This window comes from Boleophthalmus pectinirostris, unplaced genomic scaffold, assembly GCF_026225935.1.
Source record: "Boleophthalmus pectinirostris isolate CB_2022bp ecotype Guang Dong unplaced genomic scaffold, ASM2622593v1 HiC_scaffold_17, whole genome shotgun sequence".
NCBI classification, from domain to species: Eukaryota; Metazoa; Chordata; class Actinopteri; order Gobiiformes; family Gobiidae; genus Boleophthalmus; species Boleophthalmus pectinirostris.
Genome location: NW_026571115.1, coordinates 26271844 through 26293365, shown reverse-complemented (window position 1 = coordinate 26293365; position 21522 = coordinate 26271844). Strand labels below are relative to the sequence as shown.

Sequence of the window (21522 nt, the reverse complement as noted above, 5' to 3'; positions counted from 1 at the left end):
GCACAATTTGTACACAAAGTAATTCAAAGTGTAACCGTAGCAACTGTTATAGTGGAAAAGATAACATCAGTAGAAAATTAAAGTACTTTTAGTCATTATATTTGAAAGCTTTGCAATAAAATAGCACAAATGGTCCGAGAATCAAACCTGGAACCATCTTGTATTATCTAACCGTTACACCACCACATTTCCCATAATTGCACAATCACACATATGCTCTTTGAAGAACAATCACTTCTTCTGTGTCTACCATAAAAGGCTTTTGGAGTTATATTTTATCAGCTTGCTCTTGCTGAGTCGAACCTGGCGCAGTCATGGTATGGCATTGTTTAAAAATGTCCCCCAAACAAAAGTGACTATGGAAAGGTCAGGTGCCCAGAATAAGCGCGGTGATATTTTGAACCACCTTTTGTTTCCTGATAGCCTGGCTCGGGGTGATGCTGATGTAATGAGAGGAGTCAGTTGGCATGGCAACTGTCCTTGTGACCCATCCAGTTTTAGTAAGTATATTAGTGTCACATTTAATTTAGTCATAGCACGGGTTATCTACCAGTGTTAATGTTGCTTTAAGCTGTGCTATTTAAAACGCTCACGCCGCTACGTTTGAGTCAGTGGAGTTTAAGTTGAGGAACTTTGAAAATGCACTATGTAACTTTTCATATGAGGGTTCTGATAGCTGCTTGTCTCCATGGGTTATTTACTTTACATGGAAAGTTACAACTTATCGAATTAACTGCTCAAACTCCTGTGAAAAAACATGCATTATTACCTTTCAACAGATCTGACCTGTAACCTGTCTCCATAAGAAAACATAAATTTAATGTAGGGATGTAACAGTAACCGAAATATTGTGATATCGTATCATCAAAAGTCTCACAATAATACCGTGGGCTGTCACAATATATCAAATTACAAGTTACTTTGCTTAAATGCATTGTTTTATAGTAGCAACAGTTTATAAACATAAAGAGCTACATATCCCATAATTCATTTAGCACAGACAACATGAAGAAATATGTTTTTACTTAAATTCTTGGGATTATCATGGAAATAATTCACACCAAAATCTTGTCAGAGTAATTTAAAAGCAAAAAAGTGTCCCATCTACAATTATATCAGCCTCTCCAAAATATCACAATCCATATCGTAACGTGAGATGCATATCGTGATTATATCGTATAGAGAGATTTGGATATCGTTACATCCCTAAGCATTATTATAAAAGTGATATAACCACCATGTAGACATCAAGTGACATACCCTTTGCTAGAAAAGTACATAATGTACCTTTAATGTCTATGAAGATACATGTATGAGCATGACAAGCAAATACTGACATGAGAAAGTGAAGTGCACGTGTACAAAACGGAAAATTCTGATTCAAAAATGTTGTCTATTAGGAGAGTCTTCGCTAATTACAAACCAGGTCATTGTAAAATATAGAATCCCATGTCTTGCTCAACATTAGTGTCATTGTGTTGTGTTTGCTGTGAAAAAAAGAACAAATTGTATTTTCAAATTTGAACGAGTACAAGTTACAACATGGTATGGTGAGCACTTTGACTTTGACCCTGTCCTTGAGTTTGCAAGTGAAAAATCTACTTTCCATAGGCCTGACTTTGAATGTACTCTTTGAATCTTTCTTGTGAAGGATCAGCCACATTCTTATTCCCAGTTGAGATATTGCTTTTCCTGAAATGTTGTATGATTGAACTTATCTGTCTCCACGGCTACAGCAAATGATGGCACTATTTGTGGAGAGATAAGCCCACTAAACATACGATTTAATGTTTTCCAAGATATTTAGTTGGCACTAAACGCCTGAAAAGATTGATAACTTTATGGTGGAACATTACAGGCAAAGTAATAACATCTCACTGGAGATAAGAAAAAGTTATACAATGCACATTTAAATTAGTTTGGAGTCAGGCAAAAGCTTAGCCAAATCTGAGTCCACTTTTAATCAACGACATTTCAGCCCACTCCCAGACAAACTTTTCTTGGCTGTGCGTCAGGAACACGTGCCTCATAACACCCAAGTTCCACAGTGGAGGAACTCGGCTCACAGTGATGCCATGCGAGCTGTGCGTGTGTCTTTGTACGCACATTATCATCCATTCTTCAGGCAGGGGGCGGGAGAGATACGCAGCCACGCACACACAAGCACACGCTCACACGGCAGACTTGGAAACGTGCTCTTCCCCTCCACCACCACCACGACCACCAGCGGCAGCAGCACTTCTCAGCAGCAGCAGCAGCAACAGCAGCAGCAGCCGTAGGAGTTGCACTTTAGCGCAGCCAGTGTGTGTAATCAGGCCGATACAGCGCTGAGTTCACGCCGCGCTCTGCTCAGTGATAAGGCTCCGAGGAAACAAGAGGGAGCGCACCATTTAACTGACCTGCCACTTCCTCGTCTACGTCTTCTTCTGCTTTTTATTTTTACGTTTTTACACAGCTGGACTTTAAAAACGTCACGGTTATTACAGGCATCTTGGAAATTATTGGAAAACATTCAAACGGACAGATATTGGAATAACTTTTTCCTCTCCATCCCAGCTGGGCTTTTATAATTGGATAATTTCGTAAAAACGTGGGGGTGTAATAACCTCCCTATTTTACTTTATAACAATGCCGAAGAAGAACAAAGTGGATTTTTTTACTTGAACTGTTTGATAAGAATCTAACATTATTGGTTTTGTCCCTCGGCTGTCTCCGCTGTGGAGTATAGGCCCCTGCGTAATACCCCCGCGCTCCCTAAATGCCCGGTCCGCAGCGGCTCGAGGCTGCCCAGCAAGATGAGCTCGTGGCTGGCGCTGCTGCTCGTGACGGCGGCGTGTCTGCGCTTTGGCGTTGCCGAGGTGAGTTTTGGGTATCCCGTGGCACATGCCCATCGCCTGCTATGACTGTCATATCTCGTTTTGGGCAGGGGCGCGATACAGGCGGTGCACACGGGGCAGCTGCGCGCGATACCAAGGGATAGAAAGAGGTTATGAGAGCTTTAGTGGCGTTCTTAAAATAGGCTATTCCTGAACTTTCAGAAAACTACAAAAGGAAAAATCATTAATTTGCCTCGTAAATGTTGCAGTTTACACGAGGACTCATTGTAACTACACATTAATGAGTTTTATGGGCACTGGACACACGATGGAGCTCCCATTAAAGTTAACTGCGCTCTAGTTTGGGACATTGTAAGTTTACAATAGCAGGAAATGTTTTAAAAATGGAAACAGTACTGTGGGAGCATTATTGTTTCTTTGACGTCGTATTGTACGCCTGACACCATTATGCTTAAATTATTTTTGGTGGGACTTTTTGCCATTGTTTAGGCTTATATTTTAATTTGGACTATTTTCCACAACCCTGTAGACTACGTTTCTTAATCTACAAATCAAACGGCGTGGGCTGCGTAAGAAACGTCTTGATCTTTCTGTCTGACTTAGTTGTGCTTTCCTTTAAACCAGTCAGATCAAAACAAAAGTAGACCAACGTATCGCTCCTTTGAAGTTCGTGCACCTGCCCATATGTAAACTCGCGGGAGGAGAAGCTTACGCGTTTCCACGTCGCCTCTATAATGTCATGGCTGGGCTCCACTGGCACAAATAATAACTGTTATTTTTGGTCATTAACTTGAATGAATGGATGGCTTGGAGAGGCTCGTATCATCTGCAGCTGAATACCAGTGTTAGTGCGTGCGCAGCGTCAAAGCGTGCCCATACGCCCAACCCAACAGTGGAATAAAGCGATGCACAGTGTTGAAAGACGAATAGGGGAAGTTTTACGTAAATAAATAAAGGAAGACAATGATGTATGATTGGAAGAGAGATTGGCATCGCTGAACCTCCTTTAAGGTCAAACAGGAAGACAAAACTTATCCCAAGGTCTTGTCTGGGTCAGCTAATGTAATGACAACTGGCATTATGGTGACCAATGTACAACTTCTTGTTTTGCTGATGCTACCAGATAAGAAGGTTTAAATGGAGATTTTAGACACATTTGGGGCAAGCCTTGACCATACATAGACCTATATGAATTTCTTTCCTTTTGTGAGTTTATTTTAGCCAGTTTTGGTTTGTTGGAAGATTACTCTATAGCAGGGGTCTCCAACCTGTAGCTCTTCCAAGTGGCTCGCCAAGGGATTTCGGGATTATACCATTGTGCTGAATAACCAAATGTATCATACTGAAGCCCAACTTTGTGCCCAAGGCTTGCCCTTTTTCTTGGGGTCGCTAAAATGAGTAGCTCTTGGCATTTTTGTTTTGTAAAAGTAGCTCACTGGAGGAAAATGGTTGGAGATCCCTGCTCTAAATTGCACTTTTATTTGGGTTCAGCTTAATATCTTAATTGCTTGTGTTACATTGCGAGATAGGGCCAAAAATACTAACTCAGTACAGTCACAGAGAGCTCATAGTATCAAAAGTATTAGTCAGAGTTGATTCTTTAGATTTGAAAAGTTGGCAAAGCGCTCCATCGCCTGCCAGGTCCAATTATAGCACGTGCGGCAGGAAGGGCATCCGGTTTAAAACTCTGCCAAATCAATCAAGGAGCATTTGAATGGAAAAAACGGGTCAACGAATATTGCTTCACCTTCATCTCAGAGCTATGAAAGGTTATATTTCCAATTTAAACCTTAGATACTTCGATTTTACTATTGCGAGATAGGGCCAGTGCTTCGGTAGGGTTTTTTAAGTGGACCTACCAGCTTGAGTCAATATAAACTATCCTATATTTTCCTTATTGTGACATTGTGTGTTGTGTTGAAAGCTATAGACGCACAAACCTCCAATTAAAGTACTACGGCAAATTGAAATCCTCCACTCCCCGTTTATTGACTCCCATAAGTACATATTAAACCATTCTATAGCATCGCCATGGCAACGCGACTTAAAGGCACGCACATATCTCTGAAAGATGACTTAAATACCTGTCTTCAACCCTTATTTCTATTTTATGGGCCACATGTGAAGCAGGTTTAGTGCGTGGGGCATGTGTGTTCAGATACAGGAGAGGCTGAGGAGAGCTTTGAGGTGCGAGTAGGAATTCCCCATGATAAAAAGTGAAACAGTCAGAGCAGAGGCAGCATTGTGAGGCTCAGTCATGTTCTAAAGAGACATGAAAGTAGGTGGAACTCAAAAAGTAGACCCTTGCCCCGTGCTTGATCTAAATTTGGCAAATGCACAAAGGGCTGTATTCACCCTAAAGATCTCCTATAGGCAGTTTTATGACGGATACTTGTGTTACTTTTCATTTCTTTCATTATGTTTACATTTAGTAGCTTATATTACATACTAGGCCTGTTACGATAACACATTTTGAAGTACGATGTAAGAAAATATAGCTGATAATATTGAAAGTAACGACAGGGTTATCTCTCAAAGCAATTTTAAATGTACAGTGTAGTTACAAAAACACAAACTGCAATATTTATTCAACTTTCCACAGCTCAAATTTTATCATAGTACAGAAAAATACCAAAAAGTTCTCAAAATAAATATTAACCCTCAAAATGTACTGTTTCATCTAACATATATTGAACAATGAGTTGATATATATGTAATTATCATGACAGAACTACTGCGTTGCGTTCATAAAGTTTTGTAGTCCTCTTATTAAAAGTATTTGCAGTCAGTTAAAGGAACACTATGTAACCTTTTCTGATGGAGTAGCTGCTACCTGCTGGCACTAAATAAATGCAAGATAGATACACCAAAACTGATTCAATGTAGTTGGAAACTGTTCCAGTGCAAAATTATTTAACCGACCCATTCGGCAATGCAAAATATAATAAGTTTATTATAACACTTGCATAATATACATATAAAGTAGGAATACATGAGTAAGTCCAAACTTCACAAACCTTCCACGTGCTCCTCACGCTCAACCCCATAATCAAGTCCCATTATCTGTCACTTAATTTCCTCTGTTGCCTCCACTGCTTCTCAACTGTGGGTCAGAGTCTGAAAAAAAAAAACTAGATCAATTTTTTGGTCTTATTGCATAGCCGTACTCAATATTTAACAACAATTTTTCGTGCTCACTTGGCCTTTGTTCTGTCTCACCTGTGCTCTCTGGTCCTCTTCTGTCAGGTCACACTTCACACTGTCAGACTGCAGTAACATAGACAGCCCCTAGTGGCGATATGTGAGAATACAACAGAGGCAGATCGGCCAGTCTAATTACAGACGGTAGCTTTAACAAAGCATGCACAAAGACTTAATTCATTATGAAGAAATAGTTTAAGAATGACTGATGCTTTGTAACTACTTAATCAGTGCCCTACATTTAACTCCTACGCTAATTCCTTAATCAAAGCCACAGTATGCAACTTTTTAGCCAAAAAAAATAGACTGAAATAATAGCATTTTTCCCATGTTGGTTTTGTTTATTGCTCTGAAACATAAAAACTTACTGTGAGCGGACTGGCATCTTCGCAAACCTCATTCTTATTTGGCCTGGAGGAGGGCTTTCTTCTGCGTGTTTCCATGGAAATTTTGTTCCTTTGGCTTTAATTTTCCACAGTATGACATAAAACGTATCTATTTCCATGGACATTTTACTTTAATTTTGTTGGAATCATACAGGGGACTTACCACCTATAGAAAGTTACATATTGTACCTTAGTAGTTACAAAGCCTGAATTATGAATTAACTATTTGTTCAGGATGAGTCTTGTTTATGTTTTATTGAGGCTTTTAATGTATTTTTTTCACCCCTGTATAGTAAATGGCCATTATGCACTCCTGCGGACCACCACAAATCTTACATTGAACTAAGACTAACTGGAATCAAGAGAGAAACAGTGACTCCTGTAAAAAATTAAACTGGGTCATTTTGACTTAAGTGATGTTCTGCCATATTCCAACATAAAGTGCAGAATTTCCTCAATAGAAAGGAGTTGGTTAACTTGAGCGTATAATTGGGCGTTTATGTAACAGTTCATTTCTGTGTGAGCCCCCAGTGCAGTCGTAACAGCTGCTGCCTCTGCCTCTCCACACAAAGTCATTATTCCGAAGAGCCACAGCCCCACATGCAGCTGGATGTGAGACGCACAGTTACAATCAAATGAATGGGACCATTGGCTTAACATGCAAGAAAACCCAGAGAGCATCTGTAATTGAAGCCTTGTTACAAGAACAACTTATGAGAGTGGAGGAAAGTCATCTCATAGTTTAAAGGTTTTGTGAGACATGCAATTATGTATCTGCATTTTAATGTTCAACTGAGGATGTTTGGGGAAAGACGACATGTCTCTGTGTGATACAGTCGTTTAAAAGGCTCATAAGAGAATGCATTTTGTGTTTTTATAGTCAAGTGAAATTGCACAGAAATAGAAGAACAAAGGGTGTGTATGTCAAGCTTTAAGTCACTATAATATAATGCAACCGTGTGTAAAAGTATTCAGAATACAGTACTCTGATTGGTCCATGTATTAGAAAGTACATTTTAATGCAAGTATTCAGCATTGTTTAACTAAATACATTTTCAAAGTATTCTTCCCATCACTGCTTACCTGGATGAGAGGTGTATACTTTCATTCTGGTCCAAAGTTCTGTTTGAGACGTCAGATAATGCAAGTTTATGACTATGCAAAAAGTTTACACATTCACGTTTCCTTTCTTCTTATTGAAATGATTTGAAAGTTATAGTATTATGGTTGCCTAAGTGTTTTTAATTTATATCTATGTTTGAAACTCGTCTTCCACCTCCTGGATTCATCGATTATTCTAATTGTGAATGAGTTAATCCCTGCGTATGAATGAATCTGAATAATATGATAAAGCGTCTGGTATAGTGCATATTTATAGCTCTGACTGATCGCCCTGACAGAAGGTCTTGGTGCGCACGCTGTAAACATCCTATAATTAACAATTAGCTGGAGCTGGAGGCAGGTTAGCTTGTCGGGCTAAAGAAGGAAATGGTGCTGATGAGTCCTGAGGGGCAGCCGAGATGTGCTATTCTTTGACTGTGTGAGAAGAATCCAACAATGGCACAAGTCACTGGGGCCTGTACTATAGAATGGACGGGGAGGTACTACATGCATGGCCCGCTGCTTCCTTGGCCGTGACGTGGTGCCTGCTGGGAAACACTAACAAAGAGAAACTAGTGAAACTTTGAAGAGAAGCAGACAATGTAAATCACGTTTTTGTTCACTACTGACTTCCTTCCATGTATGTTAGATGGAACAGTCATTTTTGGAGGTCAGTATTTATCATGTTTTTTTTAGTACTAGTCGGGAATTTTTAGATATCTTTTCAGTTCTACAATTTGATTTCAGTTCTACAATTTTATTTGAGCTGTAGAAGTTTAAATAAAGAACTATGCCTCATTATAGATACCAAAGTGTTTCTTACGCAAGTTATTTATTACTGTTTGTGTTTTTAGGGATCATTCCACTAACTTCTAGTAAATTTCTCTTTCTAAACTGGATGCCCTGACAGCAGCAGATCACAAAACAGAATGCACAGGGCACCTAAAGACTAATGGCTAAAGATGACTAGAATATAAACTAAAATGTTAGGGTAGGCAAGGCAGGTTTATTTGTATAACACAATTCATACACAAAGTAATTCTAAGTGCTTTACAGAATAAGATTAGGGTTAGGGTTAATTCTTCCCTTTAATTGCATTGTATATGCAAAACTTCACGTTATTGACAAGTAGAGATGTTTTTTTTTTTTCATGGACGATGCCAATCCGATGTTTTTAATCCAGAGCAACCGATGAGTCCTGCTGATGCTTTTAGGCCGATATGTGGGCCCAGTTACAATTATTTTTCAAATGTATGTAATTTAAATTGACTGCAAACTAATCCACAGCCATTTTTTTACTACAAACCTATAAGAGCATGTTTTGTGCAGTTACTCTTTGTATTAAATGGTAATAATAAAGATTTGTGTTTATTTTTTAGGCAGCAGTTTGACCAAAACAAAATATTGGCCTGTGTTGGAGATTTAAGGCCGAGTTGATATGCTAAAAAGTCTAAGTATCGACCCAATACATTGATCAACCAATATGTCTGTCTCTATTGACAAGCTGCATCAAACGATCACAGAGATATGTTTGGTTTAACACTTAGCATCTTAAAATCTGCATTCATGGTTCATCATCATTAGGCTGAAACTGTAAATTCTATGTATGATGATCTCTATTGTTTTTGTTGCATGGTACTCAAAATTACTCTAAAGTAATATGATTTTTTAGAAGAGAGAGTCTACAAACTGTAATTGCTGGGTATATTGTAAGTAGAGATGCATCGATCCAGCTTTTTCAGTTCCGATACGATTCCGATACTAGAGTTGTAAGTATCTGCAGATTCCTGATATTGATCGAAACCTTTGCAGGAACTAATAATAATAGCTTTTTTACTTCATCAGTTAGTTAATAGTCTCATTACATCAATTTAGATGTTCAACACTGATATTGGCTGAACCAATATTTGGAAACTGATCTGTGATCGAGGAAAATTTTCAGTATTGTCAATTCTTAATCTGCAAAAAGTCATAGTTCAACCTAGTTTAGAAGATGATATTGAACAGTCCATTCACTTCCTGCAACCTCAACTAAGACCAAGGCACATTTTTTGCACATTTTTGGATTGATTAAAGAATATATGATCCACAAAAATCTAACAAGACACTACATTTTGTTACTACCACCTCCTTTTCTGTATTGTTCATGTTCAAATACTGATATATGGGTACATTGTTCTTTTTAAGCCATTTTTTGCCTTGCTTTGCCTTGACGCCACAAGATGACAAACCAAATGAAGCATGTCGAACGCCCATAGATGCTTCGACCCACGTCTGATCCTTGTCCGTTTGGGCCTGACATTTATTCATCCATTATCCCCGTTTTTTAGATGCGCCTCCTTCTGTCCTCCGCTCAGTATCGCTCCTTCCCCCACTTCCTGACTCCTTCCTGACTCTTTTGACCCTTAAATGTTAGCAGATGAGAGGACACAACGCCAATAGTCATTCAGGGCGCTCTTTAGTGACCATTGTGTGGCCCGCGTCCCTTCAGACCCCCCCCTCCCCACAGGACCTCTGGCCATTAATGACCAAGGGGGTTAAACCTACACCCCAGCCTCCATCACAATGTGCAGCTCACTTTGGGGAATCATTTACCAAGTGCACGGCTATTAATATATTGGCTTTGGGATTTTGAGTATATGCTGAATGTTAAAGCTGAAATGTCAAGATTACTTTGGAGAAATGCTTGCTCTCAGTGGATTCGTCTACTACTATTAGTACTAGTTGTAATTGGAGATGCCCCAATTTTTCAGTTTCGATACCAATTTTTACATTATTGCCTTAAGAATCTGCTGATACCTGATATAAACCGATTACCGATGACCCTTTAAACTAAAAAAGAGAAGACAAAACTGATCCAAATGTGTTGTAGCTGTTATTTACCTCTAAAGTAACGACAGAACAACTTTCTTTAAATAAGAGCTCAAACATTATTAGACTTTCTGGACCGACATCGACCAGTAAACAACCAGGATATCGACTGAACCGATATTTAGCTGATATTTAGAAGCTGATATCCGATCCAGCTAATTTTTCAGAATTGCCGTTGATATCGGATACCAGTATTCGATTGGTGCATCCCTAATTGCAACTGATATCAAAATTGGAGTGAATGCAAATTATTAAGTGCAATAGTTTCCTCCACAATCAACACCCTTATTCTGCATAAAACTGCTACCCCTGTGGTTTAGATGTGTGCATGTTCTGAAATGTAATCCTTATATTTTGTATTTAAATCCAAATCCACAAACAAAGCAGTTTACAAAGTGCTGCACAGAGATCATAAAATGAAGACAATAAAAAGGTAAATTGCTAAAATTTGGTCATACCAGTCCTAGAACAATAAAACCAGTAAAAGCTAAGTAAAAGCAAAAACCATAAAAATCATAACATTTAAATGGTTAACTCTGAACAGAATCCTACTATTAAAACTTAGATTGCAAAGCTTGATTGAAAAATTGCAATTCGAAATATTTGCCAAATTGTCCAGACCTAAATATTACTATCAAACTGAACCTTATTCCACTACTAGAGCGACCACTACTAATAATGATAACAGAAAACACACAGTGATAGTGTATAAAGATAAGATAAGAGAGTCTTTATTTGTCTCACAATGGGGAAATTCCTAGCCTGAACGAATCCTAATGCCTCACAGCATTAGAATTCGTTCACTCTACAATAGGCGGGTACTTTTTTTAATTTAACCAATCGCTGCTATTTGGTCATGACGTATCTAATGTGCCACTAACGGGGCTAACTGGTATATTAAGCTTTTCCCATATCCTGTAGGCAATAACGTCTTTCCCCTTGATAAAATTCACCAAACATTGTCTTTGTTCTGGCTTTAAGTGCTCGATCTCATGAATTGTTTCCAACACAGAATGTTTGGCTCTTCGCTGATTGGCTGGTAGCCGAACTCACACTTCCGAGGTTTTTACAAACCGTCTAGTGTGTTCCGATTCCTGACCTAGTCGCTGGAGAGCAATGAAATTGAGCGGAGGCACTAGGCGGCGCTAGCCATGCTAGAAATTCCAGCATTTCGTGTTGAGTATAAGAAAAAATAAATAAAACTAGACTTAATTCTAACCATTTAACTACAATGGTATATGCATTGTAATGTGTAATTTATCAAATAAATGGGACAAAAATAAGTGGGCTTTAAAAAACTATTAAGGGAACAATCCTGCCTCTTTTGAGTTGCACTATGAGACTTACACTCCATACACTGTTATTGTGTTGATCTTTGTATGCTGGTTGTGTTCCAGGGGGACCCTCTTCCTGCAGCGCTGGTGGAGCTGGTTAGAAACACTCCCATCTCCTCCATAGAAGACCTCCAGCTGCTGCTGCTCTCTGACTCCGTAGGTAAAGACGACCTCTTTATATATTTGCCATTCTCTACACACCCATGTCAATTACATAATTACAGATTTAGTATTGATTAGTGGATTGTGTTTTATCCTTCTCTTTTTTCCCTTAGTAACAGTAGTAAGTAACTTTTCAAGTCAAATTGTGACAAGCAAACATCCTCCCAAGCCCAAATAAATAGAAATGGATCAGCATGCAATCACAGAATTAACATTTCCCCTGGGCACTCAACCTCACTCAAGTTTTTCTAGTTTATAAATGTTATTATACAATATATATATGTATATACACGCACACGCACGCACACACACACACACACACACACACACTATATATATATATATATATATATATATATATATATATATATATATTTCAGCAATGCAAACACATTTTTTAAAGGAATATTATTTCTTGTTGTTTCTTAGATGAAGAGCAGGACACATCAGCAGCCACTGGAGGTCACAGACTCCCTAGAAGTCTTGGTAATATTCTTTTGTAATCAATAGGGTATAATATAATAGTGATAATATATCTGCAGACTCTTTTATGAGGCCTATGATGTAAATGATCATTAGTAAACAAAGACCAGACTGTGTTCTAATGAAATAGCATTATATTTGGGAGTTCAGTGAATGTTAACTTCAGTCGTAATAGAAAACAAGGATGGATAATATTGGCATCGCTTCTAAGAGGCTATTAAAAGCACATCTGTCGCACCAGCCCATATATATGTATTTATTTATGGATGACATCATAAGCCAAACTAAATTGAAGCCATTACAATGATAATATTTGCCAGACACTGATCTCCTAGCAACCAGACAGAGGCTTGAGTTTCTGCTGCTAATAATGACCTGTCCTATTTGAGACCAGGGTTTTCTTATCACCCGGGCGCATTCACCGACTACAGAGATTATCTAGAGCCGTGGTTACTTGTGTCGCTTGGCAGTCATACAGGATGTAACTGTCGCGTCGAGATTCTTGTGCATTCACACTCCCCTCTGCTCTGTCAGATGCCCAGCCGGCGCAGCAGGCCCTGTGTAAAGTGCGCACGGAGGTGGTGGAGGTGACCAGGTCCATGTTGGATCGGAGCAACGCTAACTTCCTGCTGTGGCCGCCATGTGTGGAGGTGCAACGCTGCTCGGGCTGCTGCAATGCCAAGAGCCTGCAGTGTGTGCCCGTGGTCACGCACACTAGATACCTACAGGTACTACACTACACTACACTACACTACACTACACTACACTACACTACACTACACTACACTACACTACACTACACTACACTCAAATTTCCACACAATATATCATATATGGTGCAATTATAGAGTTATACAAGGTTAATAATGCTGCATACAAGGTGAATAATGATGCCCACTAATGTAGAGGATGGTGGTTCCTTTGTACGTCTGTTGGTGCCTCAGATTCTTGAATCAAATTATGTCATACTTCTAGAAAGTGGTTAAGAATCAGTGTAAAAAATAGATTATTCTGCATTTTCATTTCATTTAAATTGAAGAAATTACAAGAAAAATCCATACACGTTGAACAATAATTTGTAAAATCTATGACCTGACCCTTGTAATTGGTGCATCAAATCAAATCAAAGTCTGTGTATTGACCACAGAAATTTCACTTTCCCCCATCTCCATTCAGTTATTACAAACTTTTAGAATGGAGTGTTATCATCTGAAAACATTTGCCTTTATCTTTTTTTAGAAACAATAATAACGTCTCTCAATGTGCTACACTGTGGTGTGGTATTTATCCACTCCACTCGTGTTGGTAAGCTGCTTCTGTAGTCACAGCTGCCCCGAGGTAGACCAACCACCACCAACCACTCGTCTTGGACACAATGACAGAACTTGGTCTGAGCCGTAATCAATCTTCCAAATTTGGTGGATGAGTGCTCCAACTACATGCCCTATTACATGCCCTTTTTTGCATAGGCAGACTTTAAACTGTATGAATTCTGCAAAGGCATAGAGCAGAGGTCTCCAACCTGTTTTCTCCAGTGAGCTACCTTTACGAAACAAAATGCCAGAGCTACCACTTTCACCAGTCAAGAAGAAACTGAGTGAATATAAGAACCATGGCAAGCCATAGATGGGGAACAGTTAGATGCTTACAAAACATAAACCATTATCCATTTATCAGTGCACCAAGTTTGGCATCAAAATACATTTACAGTGGTAATGAATCAAATTTTACTTATTAGCTACAAACATAAAATTCTAAAATCCCTTGACAAGCTACTTGGAAGGGCATGGAGAGTTACTGGTAGCTCCCACGCTACAACTGGAGACCCCTGACATCGAGGAACTGGAAACTATGACTAGTCTTAACTGTAAGCCGATGTATGTCCCAACAGCTTACCAACTGCTCTAACAGCAAATTGCTAAAAGGATTAATGAATGAATTACACGTGTTGATACCATGCCTGTTCATTTGACTTTTAAAGGTCATGAAGATTGAATATGTGAACAAAAGACCCACATACGCTAAAGCAGTGGTGTCTGTGGTGGACCATGTGGAATGCCGGTGTCAGCCCACTCCAAAACCCCCTCCGCCCAAGAAGAAGACCACGAGAAGACAGCACAGTAGCAGCAGCAGCAGCAGCAACAGCAGCAGGGAGCTCCATCACAACCAGACGCTCACCACTGCACTGGGACAGGTACACCAAACTCATCTGTTACGAGGAATAAGATTGAAAACAGAGTTGAACTGGACTTTGTTTATTTACATGCATTCCAAACAAGTTGTAGTAAACCAGGGGAGTCCAAACCTTTTTCATCAAGGGCCACATATCCAAACACAGATGAAGCAGAGGGCTGAGCTAAGGCTGAAAACTGGTGCTCAGTACAGTCTTTATTCATGCTAAGATCCTTAAAACCACACACTAAATATTAAGTATTAGCTTTTTCAAGGTAGATTTTCAAAACACTTGCAGTAAAAAGTAAATTTTTAATTGAAGCCAGGTAATTTGGGCCAATTCACCTGGAAGCCTGTGGGCCAAGAAAAAATTGTCTGAAGGCTGCATTTGACCCATGGGCCATAGTTTGGACATGCCTGTAGTAACTGGCAGTAATACTGGTGTCAGCCCTCTATCTGGAACAAATGGAGTGAAGTTTATTACCACCAAATGACCCAGATCCCCTTTCTGATACAACACAAATTACAAACAAGTGCAATCGGAGATGGGGCGGGGCAGTTCATCACCATGGAAGCATCTTATTAGGAGCCCAGCCCATATTACATGATCGTTATATCCACAGTGCAATGTGTGTAGCTGTACAGTGCCTATGAACATTTGTGTGATATTGGTCACACATGAGAATGTCTGTGTTTACTTTTTCTGAGATTTTGAGACCACTTCTTTTGCTCTAGCTCGATCCTTTGTGGAGTTATGACCAAAAGCGCATATTTGACCTTTGTTACCTTGACCTTCAAGTGACCTTGACCAGTTTCAACCTGTTACATCCAGTGTACCCTGGTTATGTGTGTGCCAACTTGTGTGGTGATTGGGTGAATGTTTTAGCCCGCAGATGGTTCAGAAATTGTGAAATTGCTGATCCTTTATAATGGCGTGACCTTTCAATTGACCCATGTGACCTCAAATGACCTCGGATACTCACCAAACTTTTTTTGCGGCATCAGGCAAGGGGGCTTGACCCACGTACCAAATTTGGTGACAATCAGTCCATAAATGTGAAGTGGACAGACACACAGGGTGAATACAAAACCTGGTCAACCCTTCGGGGACCAGGTAATTACACTGCTTTAAAAAAAGAAAAAAACAAAAAAACCTGCAAATCATAATGTTTACTGACAACTTGTTGCTTGTTGTAATTTTAGTTGAGACAAGCATGCTATTGAGTTGTATAAAACTTGAGCTAGTTTTTATTTATTAAAGAAAATTTCAGTACATTTAGTCATAAATGGTATCTAGTTTTACAAAAATATTACATTAAAGGAGCACTTTGTGACTTTTCTTCATGGAAATCTGGGGAGTACTACATTATAGCATTACACATATATATCTTGCATGTTTTCCCCTAAAATAATACCTTGAAAAAACATTGTTACAGTGAGCAGGGTCTCCTCTTCATAAATCTGACCTCCAACTTGGTCTCCTGCTTGTCTCCTATTTAAACCCCTGAGCCACATGGAGATCAGCAACTTTCAACAAAATCTGTATATATATCAGCAAAATAACCAATTTTATTGACATCATACTTTTTTTTTGTACTCAAGGTGAAGTTGCATTCCAAAGACGAGCTGCACCAGTGGGACGAGCTGAAACAGAACCAGAGGTCTCACATGGAGCACGATCACATGGACCAGCAGTGGAGCCCCAGAGGAGACACCTTCACCCAGGCGGCGGACAGCTCCAGCCTGCACCGAGGGCACCCATCCCGGGGAGAGGAATCCTTCCACCTCACCCCTCTCTGGTCCCACAACTCCACCAGCAACAAGACTGCACACTCCGCTGGTAACGTCACTACTGAGGTTAAAGGTATAGTGCGGGACATTCCCAGCTTTGGTCTGGAAGAAAGCGCACAAACACATAGCCCGATATGGCACCAAGACAAATACACACAAATCCAAACGAGTGCTCCTTCCGCACCTGTCACCCCGGACCCTGTCGCCCACACGGAGGCTAGCATTGCCAGGGACGACAGGAGGGTCCGTCCCACCAAAGAGCCCAACCCGGACCCGCAGGTGAGACACAGGGACAATGAGACGCCCCAAAAAGACAGGTTATTAGAAAGGGAGGAGGCCAAGTTGGAGGAAGAGAAGAGGGAGCTGTTACTTCTCCACAAAAGGCTGGACCAAGAGAAGGAGATCCTCAGACAGCAGCAGCTCAAAAGAGAAGAGGAGGAGAGGCAAAGGGAGGCTGATAGTCATCTGCATAAACATCACCACCATCATGTGCACACTGCCGCTCCCACAACAGGTACATAAATATCGGATGTAAAGCTGATTAAGTCCTATTCAGAATCACAAAAGCTCCGGAAACTTATCTTTTATATTTTGATTTCACAGTGACAACCACCACCACAACAACAACCACACAGGCGCCGTCAGCTCCAGCGGGTCCCAGGCCTCCAGCTCAACCGCGGCAGAGGAGGAGGAGGAAAAATCGCAAACGGATTAGCAAGGCAGCTATGAGGGCAATGCTAATGTAAAATAAACTAAGGTAAGACCATTATCTTTTATATATCATTAAAGGGGACACAGTGATAAATATATGATAAATTAGCAGCACTCTTTTTCTATTTGATTGATTTATGCATGTTTAAAATGCTGAATTGCATTTGAGTGCTTAGAAAATGTATCTTTTCAGCTACCCCCTATCTTCGCCCATATTGCTACATAAAAAAATTCAAACTCTGGGTCATACACCAGGTTCAAAAATGTTATTTAGCAATTTTTCAATGCTAAAAACAAAAAAAATTAAATAATAAATAATGAAATCCACTGCTTGCTCTGGTGAAATGCCACTATGAAGAGATGCCTCAAAAGTTCTGAACAGAAATCAGTAGACTTGTTTCTATATTTCAGCCATTTTAAATTGATGTTGATGTAAACCCTGCTAAAATAGATAAAAAAAAAACAACAGAAAAACAAAACAAAAAAAAAGTGTATTTTGTGTTAACCTGTTAATGCATTATTCGCCTTAAAGGGCCCATATTAGGCTATTTTCTGATCTATGTTATAATGTTGTTTCCGTATCAAAAACATAGCCAGAGTTCTGTTTTATTTTATTCATGCATGTTTAACACGCAAACCCTGCATATTTAATTCTTCTCTCAAACAGAAAACACTCTGTTCCACCTTGTGATACCATGTGGCAATACAGGAAGTGCTCTACTGTGTTTCTAAACTCCATACACTTTTGGAGATGTAGCCAGACTAATAATAAAGTGTTACTCAAACCGGTGTGAATAAAACAAAACACAACTCCAGGCATGTGTTATTAGGTTCTTTTTTCAAACCAAAAGTTTATTTTCATACCTGACAGTTTCAACTGCTCACTAGCGGTCTTCCTCAGAGTGGTCACGTGATGTTACTGTGACGTGTCGGGTCAGCTGATTTATATAGGTTTTGGTACCGTCTTTTTACCGGTGGAGGCAGGATGACAGCGCCATCTGCAGTGCACTTCCTCAGGACAGTATTCTAGGTGTGTGAGAGTAAAAAAGCCCCCTCATCCCGGTTTATAGTCCCGTGGGCACACTTCTGTATTTTCTAAAATTGGCCATCTCTGACCACTGTAAAAGAGAGAACCACATTATGGACTGGGATGGAAGAAATCAAACACTGTCGCTGGATTAAAGAGGCAATGGGAATACAGAAACGTGCCAATGTGATTATAAACCGGGACAAGGGGGCTTTTTTACTCTCACACACGGGATACTGTCCTGAGGAGGTCGGACTGCAGATGGCGCTGTCGTCCTGCCTCCACTGGTAGGAAGACAGCGACAAAACCTGTTTAAATCAGCTGACCAGACACGTCACAGCAACAACGTCACGTGACCACTCTGAGGAAGACCACTAGTCGAAACTGTCTTTTGGTCTGATAAAAGAACCTAATAACATAAATTATTGGAAGACCTAATTAACCTCATTGGACTACAAATTCATGTATGTTTTTGACGAGGTAATAACATTCTAACGTGACTTAAAGCTCACAAGAGTTCATTTGTATAATATTGGACCTTTAACATTTCTAAAACTTTATTGTTAATGATTATCTCATGTGCTTTTCTTACAGATGCACCCTGAGAACCTGTGGACATACCCTGAGATGAAGCCTCCCATCTCCTCTCCTGCAGCGTTTATTCACCTGTCAGTAACTCACCCTGCCAGATCTCCTAGGTAACACTACTAATGACTGTTAACCCAACTTCCATGGAGTCGGACAGAACTAAGGAACACTGGGACATGTTTCGGAGGAGGACTTTCGTTGGTGGGTGCTCTCGAAAAAGGCACCCCAAGATGAACTGACAGGTGGCTGGGTGCAGACTGGAACTGCATAGCTGTAGAACTGTGGACATATAGTGCAATTCTGAACTCCACGTGTTTGGATATCGACGGAGAAGGACTGCGACGCCCTCTGTGGAATGACTTTGTGCTCGGTCAGACACATTATGACTACTAAGTACTTTCGGTGCATAGAAAACAGTTGTAATCCGATATATATGAGAGACGGGAGTAGCAGAGTGGTTACATAAAGAGACATAGGAATTGATTCAATGCTTACTTCCTGTAGTGGGTACTCTTCGGGTACTCCCACCATCCTAAATTAGTGTGAATGCTAGTCCGTTTGTTCTTGTGTTGGATGCCCTCCCTGTAAATGTCATCTGAATGGGGTCTGTAGAATATCAGGGAGGAAAGGGGGCAGACTTGGCGAGTAGACCAAGACTGTAAAATGGATATGACACTTACTTCAACTTAAAGTATAAACAACATGGTCAAACAGTTTAAGGCTTCACAAACATTAGGCTTCCATGCTCTTATAGTGCTAGGGTCACAATTTAAAGTAGCAAATTGACTTATTAAAGGGGACATCTTCAGAAAGTATTCATGTCCTGGGTTGTTAAAAGTATTGAAAGTCAGATACTAATCAATACTAAAAGTTAGGGATGTAACAATAACCAAAATATTGTGATATTGTATCGTCAGAAGTCTCGCAATAATATCGAATTATAAGTTCCTTTACTTAAATGCATTGTTCTTTAGTAGGAACAGCTAATAAACATCAGGAACTACGTGTCCCATGATTCATTTCAGCGCAGACAATATGAAGAAATATGTTTTTTACTTGAATTCTTGGCATTCTGACAGTTATAATTCACACCAAAACAGCAAAAAAGTGTCCTATCTAGAATTTTATTTGCCAAAATATTGCAATAAATATCGTACCGTGATACGCATATCGTGATAATATTGTACCGAGAGATTTGGATATCGTTACATCTCTACTAAAAGTTATATCGAAACTACATACATGTTTAAGCAAGTATCTCAAATGCAAAAAATCACATTAACAGGATAAAATTTGAGCTTTCCTGAACAGTTTTAGCCTGATTTTGAGCTTCGCCAGAACAAATATAAGACCTCATGCTAAGATCAAGAAAGAACAATTATTTTGTTGACGGAAATTGCATTCTATTAGCCTACTAAAAAGGAGATTTATTTTTTAATCTTCATTGTCATATCATAATCAGTATTGAGTATTGAGTGAATTCCTTAGTATCGAAATCGAGTTTGAAATTTTAGTATCGTGACAACACTATTCAAGTACAAGTTGTGCTAACTCTGTGTAGTACATAATAGTAGTTCTCAAAATATTCATAACTGTCAGGATTACACGAGGACTAGACCAGGACTAACCAAAGCCCGAACCTTGGCCAAACTAGGAGAGGCCCGAACTAAAGCAGGAACTAAGATGAAATAAAATATAGTATGTATTTACACTGAAAAAGTCTAAAATTACAATAATCATAGTAGAGAAACACTGGTCTAGAGCCCTCACGAGCTTTGAGAGGAACTTCACACATGTTGCTACTACTACTTTCTAAAAATACCAAACACGCCATCTACAAATTCACTGGAAAATCTTTAAGAACCTTCAAGGACAGTAGTTTCGTGTACAGCTTGGTAGAAAAAGAATTAGGATGGCTGGGCAGGTTACCCACCCGCGACACTCAAATGGGCTCCACCACCTTGGAGTTTAGGGCAGAAAATGATAAAGGATAAAGGGAAAAAAGAGAAAATTTGAGAGACAATCAAACTGAAAAGACCAGTATTACCAAGTTTGACAACAACTTTTGACACGTATGCTTTATGTTCATATACAAGTCTCTGTAACAGTATTTAATGTGTTTAACTCTATACACTGGAATTGCAAACTGGTCAATCCCACAACACATTATCTTTCTCTGTGTCAAAATTACATGTGGTCTGACTATGTGCTATGTCTTATTTATTTACCATTACCATAACTGTGGACTAACTTTTTTATACTGCGACAAAGATGTTTTTATTTCTATACAGAGCTTCAGTGTTGCATGCTTCTACTCGGTGGTTCTCAACACGGCCACCCAGGTCTGCTTCATGTATGAAATGTTCCACAGTGTGTGGCTGGTGACCACTCCCACACCTCTAGTTCTAGTTCTGCTTTTGTCTTCAGTACAGATATGAGTCTTGTCTTTGGAAAATCAATCTGTTAAAACCTGGGAAAGCCATCGTATGCTACAACAGTATTTTTCCATTACAGCACACACTCGATCTCACTTCCAGACATTGTTTTGAACATGAATAAGTATGTTGGAACCTGTTAATTAAAAGCAGGAAGTTACATGTGCTACAGCACCTATGGCCTTTTGTTGTCTTGATTCATATAGAGATGCAAACACTAGTGACGCTGTCCATAAAGCAGAGTTAACACCATTTTAAGTTATTGAAGATTATTGTACAGTCTGTGTGCTAACCTAAACTGTTAACTGTTTTATATGAATGAAAGAAGAACTGTGTTTGGTAACACTGCCACCTAATGCTATTTTCATATGGTAAAGAAGCTTAAATTAACTATGCTTGTGTTTCTTTCTTATTTTATAAAGT

General features: G+C 39.5%; 1 protein-coding gene across 1 annotated transcript; it reads left to right on the top strand.

Annotated features, from left to right (window-relative positions):
* The first annotated feature begins 2093 nt into the window (after positions 1 to 2093).
* Positions 2094 to 21489, top strand: pdgfbb (platelet-derived growth factor beta polypeptide b). Its single transcript, XM_055152902.1, has 8 exons — positions 2094 to 2858; positions 11794 to 11890; positions 12322 to 12378; positions 12910 to 13103; positions 14357 to 14569; positions 16150 to 16852; positions 16942 to 17095; positions 18671 to 21489. Exons 1-7 carry the CDS (start codon positions 2796 to 2798, stop codon positions 17082 to 17084), a joined length of 1470 nt encoding a protein of 489 aa, XP_055008877.1. The 5' UTR covers positions 2094 to 2795; the 3' UTR covers positions 17085 to 17095; positions 18671 to 21489.
* Positions 21490 to 21522: the final 33 nt, after the last annotated feature.

Bases quoted from the DNA above. Each gene is read 5' to 3' on its own strand.
- pdgfbb (XM_055152902.1), top strand. From the start codon at position 2,796: ATGAGCTCGTGGCTGGCGCTGCTGCTCGTGACGGCGGCGTGTCTGCGC. The intron at 11,891-12,321 runs GTAAAGACGACC...GTTGTTTCTTAG, and splicing joins GCTGCTCTCTGACTCCGTAG to ATGAAGAGCAGGACACATCA. The intron at 13,104-14,356 runs GTACTACACTAC...TGACTTTTAAAG, and splicing joins CGCACACTAGATACCTACAG to GTCATGAAGATTGAATATGT.